At 41.7% G+C, this 5,874-nt stretch overlaps 1 protein-coding gene and 1 long non-coding RNA gene across 3 annotated transcripts in view; one reads left to right on the top strand and one right to left on the bottom strand.

Moving 5' to 3' along the window:
- Positions 1–1,178: 1,178 nt before the first annotated feature.
- Positions 1,179–5,874, top strand: part of LOC117946011 (NACHT, LRR and PYD domains-containing protein 12-like) — a 6,673-nt gene continuing 1,977 nt past the window's right edge. Inside the window, exons 1-5 of one of the 2 annotated variants that reach the window (XM_034873793.1) lie at positions 1,179–1,401; positions 2,085–2,320; positions 2,971–4,828; positions 5,147–5,323; positions 5,463–5,636. In XM_034873793.1, coding sequence (XP_034729684.1) covers positions 1,274–1,401; positions 2,085–2,320; positions 2,971–4,828; positions 5,147–5,323; positions 5,463–5,636 — 2,573 coding nt within the window. In that variant the 5' untranslated portion in view covers positions 1,179–1,273. Of the gene's footprint in view, positions 1,402–2,084; positions 2,321–2,970; positions 4,833–5,146; positions 5,324–5,462; positions 5,637–5,874 lie in introns of those variants that run through there. The other variant, XM_034873794.1, reaches the window with a different exon arrangement.
- The window catches only part of LOC117946014, a 2,709-nt gene continuing 2,292 nt past the window's right edge, over positions 5,458–5,874 (bottom strand). The window contains exon 2 of the long non-coding RNA XR_004656945.1: positions 5,458–5,565. This is a non-coding gene — a long non-coding RNA (uncharacterized LOC117946014). The remainder of the gene's footprint in view (positions 5,566–5,874) is intronic.

Raw genomic sequence — 5,874 nt, 5'->3', positions numbered from 1 at the left:
ACATGTGTGATATATGTGTGTATACGTGTGTGCATGTGTGATATGTGTACATGTGAGATATATGTGTGTTTATGTGTGTATATGTGTGAAATGTCTACATGTGTGATATATGTGTGATATATGTGTGTAAATGTGTGATATATGTGTGTATATGTGTGATATATGTGTGATATATGTGTGTAAATGTGTGATATATGTGTGTATATGTGTGATATATGTGTGTAAATGTGTGATATATGTGTGATATATGTGTGATATATGTGTGATATATGTGTGCAAATGTGTGATATATGTGTGTATATGTGTGATATATGTGTGATATATGTGTGTAAATGTGTGATATATATGTGTATATGTGTGATATATGTGTGATATATGTGTGATATATGTGTGATATATGTGTGATATATGTGTGATGGATGTGTGTACATGTGATTTTTTTATATATTCATGTACTTATCTATTTTTTCTTCCTACTCATCTGTTCCCGTCTACCTGGGAAGTGTTTTTATAATTATTTTATGAGAGCAAAGGTCTTCCCTGTAGGTGTTCCCAGATGACCCAAACAGCTGATTGTGGTGTAAAAGAGGAAGTGTTGACATGAAGGAACTCTGAGAGCTGCAGTATGAAGGGAGACTCCATCTTACATGACGGAGCAGAGGGAGGAAGACACACTGACGGCTAAGGGAGGGTGAGTGTATTTAATCTCATTATTGAGGATTTTCAGATTACTTGTTGATTTGGTTTCACTGTGTGTCTGAAAAACTCCTTATTTATAATAAAAACCACCAGGTCATGAGTCCAAAGCGACAAGTCTTGATGTTATTTCCTTGTTTTACTTCCTGGTTTCTGAGCCAACACATCTTCTCACAGTTTTTATTTTAGATTTATGTGACAGGTGTGTGTTTGTATGTCTATGTGTCTGTGTGTGTGTGTGTGTGTGTGTGTGTGTGTGTGTGTGTGTGTATGTCTGTATGTATGTATGTATGTATGTATGTATGTATGTATGTATGTATGTGTATGTCTGTGTGTGTGTGTGTGTGTGTGTGTGTGTGTCTGTATATGTGTTTGTGTGTGTGTGTGTGCGTCTGTGTGCATGTATATATGTGTGTGTGTGTCTCTGTCTGTCTGTCTGTCTGTGTGTGCATGTGTGTGTGTGAGTATGTGTCTGTGTGTGTGTGTGTCTGTGTGTGTGTGTGTGTGTGTGTCTGTCTGTGCGTGTGTGTATGTGTGTGTGTGTGTGTCCAGTGTTATAGATCACAGGCTTGAGAAGATGAGCGATGTAGAAGAAGACGAGGACAGATCCCAGTCTCCGGTCTACAGCTGTCCCTCTATGGAGTGGGACCAGTATGAAGATGATCCTCCAAACTTCAGTGAAGAACCTGGACCCTCAGACACAAAGTGAGACCCTGTTCCTGCTGCTAACCGACCTGACTCCGTTTCTTATGTTGTCCAAACAGTGTTCGCATGCATTTAAATCAAAAACAATTTGATTCTAAAGTGAATGAAAACATAGAAGAGCCACATATGTACAGTACATGTTGATTGTGTCCAATCAGATGTCCTAACTCCTCTATACAGTGGCTTGCATAAGTTTACCAGGCTTAAGTTGATTAAATAGAGAAGTTAACAAAACATCTTTTGGAAATAGATCTTAATGCCTTAATGCAAAAAAGTTAGGAAAATCCAACATTTAAGGACACCGATATTCTTTGTAAATAAATATGTGTTCTTTCTTAAAATACAGGGGGCATAAGTATACACACCCCTAAGTTAAAATACTGATGCCCTCTATATTTTAACATGGGGGGGGGGTATATTATGCCCCCTGTATTTTAAGGAAGAACATTTATTTATTTTAAATACATTATCACCGACGAAACCTGAGCGGTTCCTAGTCCTCGTTGGCTGTGATTCCTAATAAAATGCTGCATTTTGTGAATTAAATGTTGTTTTTTCAAATCTCTGCTCAAATAGTTCAATCATTGAAGGAAAGAAGACAATACCACCAATATAATCCCAGATGACAAATGGGAGTGTACATGTAGAGGGGTTGGTAACCTCCAATGTGTTCATCTCAACAGAGAGAAGAAGAACGGTCCTGGTTCTGTGGAGGAGCAGCCGTCCTGCTGTGCTTTGTGTCATGGCGTCCTGAAGGATCCTGTCTCTACCAGCTGTGGACACTGGTTCTGCAGAGAGTGCATCCCCTCATACTGGGACCAGTCTGCTCCCTCAGGAGACTCTTCCTGTCCCCAGTGTGGACAAGGATCCAGAACAAGAGCTGGACTGCAGACAGCCGGTCAGACCAGCACTGTACCAGGTAAGACTCTCTGCCTGTTGAAGTTTTACAACTTTAACGTAAAATGTACTGTAACTTTCTGGCAACAATTGACGCTGTTGCTGATTAGACTTTTGGTTTTGATGTACTTTTATAATGTAATGCACTATGTATATAATGATGTACTTATATGATGAAGTTGTAAATTACCCAGAAAAGGAGGTAAGCCCCAGAAGTCCTGGAACATGCATGTCTTGTTTTGTTGCACGAAAAACTAAAAAGATATCATCTTGTATGCATAAGATCAGGGCTGTAGTCAAGACCACCTTTGTCGAGTCCAAGACAAGTCCAAGAACAGGACTAGTGAGCCCAAGTCAAGACCAAGTCCAAAGAGGTTTGAGTCCAGGACAAGACCGAGTCCAAAAAGTTTTGAGTCCAAGTCAAGACCGAGTCCAGGACAGAATAAAGGTCTTATGCATGACAGTCTCAAGACAATCATTTTGGGTTTCACTTTCCCTCCAATATTAGTATCAACATAATAAAGACACCTGGACTCGGTCCAGACCAAAAACCATATTGGGCAAGACCAGTAGCTGAGACCGAGACAAGTCCGAGTGCATAGACTCGAGTCCAAGACCGGACTCATGTGGGACAACATGAGGGTTAATCTCACATTTTGTCTTCTCTATCAGCAGATCATGGTCTGCAGGAGGTTTCAATTGGACATATAATCAGTCTGAAGACAACATTTGAACATGTGACTGAAGGACCTCTTAAGACAGGAAGTGAAACCCCCCTAAACAGGATCTACACTGAGCTCTACATCAAAGCGGGACAGAGTGAAGACGTTAACACCCAACATGAGGTAGTGCAGCTTGAGACCGCTTCCAAGATGGAGTCCTTCAACGACACTCCAATCAAGTGCTGCGACATCTTTAAAGCCTTACCCGACCAACAGAAACACATCAGAGTCGTTCTGACGAACGGTGTCGCTGGTGTTGGAAAAACCTTCTTGGTGCAGAAGTTCTGTCTGGATTGGGCCGAGGGTTTGGAAAACCAAGACATCGGCCTGGTGATCCCGCTGTCCTTCAGGGAGCTGAACTTGGTCAGAGAGGAGCAGTACAATCTTCTGGAGCTCATATGTGTTTTCCACCCAGCGTTGCAGAAGCTCACAGCAGATCAACTCGCTGGCTCTAAAGTTCTCTTCATCTTTGACGGTCTGGATGAAAGCAGACTTTCTCTGGATTTCCTCAACAATGAGGCCATTTCTGATGTCACAGAGAAGTCATCCGTCAACGTGCTTTTAACAAACCTCATCAAGGGGAATCTTCTTCCCTCGGCTCTAGTCTGGATAACTTCCCGACCTGTGGCGGCCAATCAGATTCCTCCTGCGTGTGTTGACCGGGTAACAGAAGTACAAGGCTTCACGGATCCCCAGAAGGAGGAGTACTTCAGAAAGAGAGTCTGTGATGAAGAGCTGTCCAGCAGAATCATCTCCCACATAAAGACATCCAGGAGCCTCCACATCATGTGTCTTCTCCCAGTCTTCTGCTGGATCACTGCTACAGTCCTGGACCACATGTTGACTACAGACCAGAGAGGAGAGCTGCCCAAGACCCTGACTGACATGTACTCCCACTTCCTGCTGGTTCAGACAAAGACAAAGAAGCAGAAGTATGATGGACATGAGATGAGTTCAGAGGAGCTGTCGGAGGCCGACAGGGAAGTTCTTCTGAAGCTGGGGAGGCTGGCGTTTGAACAGCTGGAGAAAGGAAATATAATGTTCTACCAAGAAGACCTGGAGCGATGTGGTCTTGATGTGACAGAGGCCTCGGTGTACTCAGGAATTTGTACAAAGATCTTCAAAAGAGAGAGCGTGATCTTTCAGAAAACAGTCTATTGCTTCATCCATCTGAGCGTTCAGGAGTTTCTGGCTGCAGTCTACCTGTTCCACTGTTACACTAACAAGAACACAGAGGTACTGGATGACTTCCTGGGAGAAGACTGGGATAATGACCTATCTATGGATGACCTCTACTATGAGAGTAACAGTGATGATTATGATAATGATGACAATGATGATCTATCTCTGGATGTTTTTCTGAGGGGAGCCATGAAGAAATCCCTCAAAACTAAGAATGGCCACCTAGATCTGTTTGTCCGCTTCCTCCATGGCCTCTCTCTTGAGTCCAACCAGAGATTGTTAGGAGGTCTTCTGGGTCGGACTGACAACAATCCAGAAATAATCCAAAGAGCCATCAACAATCTGAAGAAGATAAACATGGACAAGATTTCTCCAGACAGAAGCATCAACATCTTCCACTGTCTGACGGAGATGAACGACAACTCAGTCCACCAGGAGATCCAAGAGTTCCTGAAATCAGGGAAAAGATCAGAGAAGGAACTCTCTGAGATCCACTGCTTAGCCCTGGCCTACATGCTGCAGATGTCAGAGGAGGTTCTGGATGAGTTGGACCTGGAGAAGTACAACACATCACTAGAGGGACGACGGAGACTGATTACAGCTGTGAGGAACTGCAGAAAGGCACTGTAAGTTCAGATGTAATTAACTTTATGAATCCGTTTAGATTAGTTATTTAAATATACATATACTTAAAAATACTTGATATTGTAAGTCTTTTTCTTAATAAATCATTGAACTGCACCAGCTCCCCATTTTCACGCCATATAATTTTAAAGTATATTACATTTAACTATTTAAGAGTCTGTGGATTTGTTTTACTTCCTCAATGTGTTTACTGTTTTAATGGACTGAGCATGGAAGTAGGATTTGGTTTCGGTTTTGGATTTGGCAGAATCTTAACTAGTAGATATATAACATATTTTGTTATATTTGTGTCATGACAGACTTCCTGGCTGTTACCTCTCTGGTTCTCACTGTGAAGTTGTGGCCTCAGCGCTGAAGTCCAACCCCTCCCATCTGAAAGAACTGGACCTAAGTTACAACAAGTACCTGAAAGATTCAGGAGTGAAGCTTCTGTCTGATGGACTGAAGAGTCCAAACTGCAGACTGGAGAAGCTGAGGTCAGTTCACTAACTAATGTAGTTTGGTTTATTTCAAATGAGCGTCAGAGATACTTTTTAAAGTTGTTGAACTAAACATTTAAAACCTAAATTCCTCTTGAAAGAAGATTCTTATTTACATAATCTATTTTTTATTCAGATTAAGGTACTGCAGTTTGTCAGAGATCAGCTGTGCTTCTCTGGCCTCAGCATTGAAGTCCAACCCCTCCCATCTGAGAGAGCTGGATCTGAGTGACAACCAGCTGCAGGACTCAGGAGTGAAGCTGCTCTGTGATTTTCTTAAGAGTCCACATTGTAGACTGGAGACTCTGAGGTCAGTTCACTATCTCCTTGTTGTATAATGTTGTAAATTTTCTTAATATTTTCCTATCCCCCCCACTGAATTTAGTTTGGACTATTAGTTTTTAAAGTAAATGTATGTTTATAATTTGTATTAAATTGTCACATTTGCACACAGAAGATCATCTGAACTGATTTACAGTGGGTACGGAAAGTATTCAGACCCCTTTACATTTTTCACTCTTTGTTTCATTGCAGCCATTTTCCAAAAA

Source organism: Etheostoma cragini, chromosome 6, assembly GCF_013103735.1.
Source record: "Etheostoma cragini isolate CJK2018 chromosome 6, CSU_Ecrag_1.0, whole genome shotgun sequence".
NCBI classification, from domain to species: domain Eukaryota; kingdom Metazoa; phylum Chordata; class Actinopteri; order Perciformes; family Percidae; genus Etheostoma; species Etheostoma cragini.
This window is presented reverse-complemented; position numbering and strand designations above follow the sequence as displayed.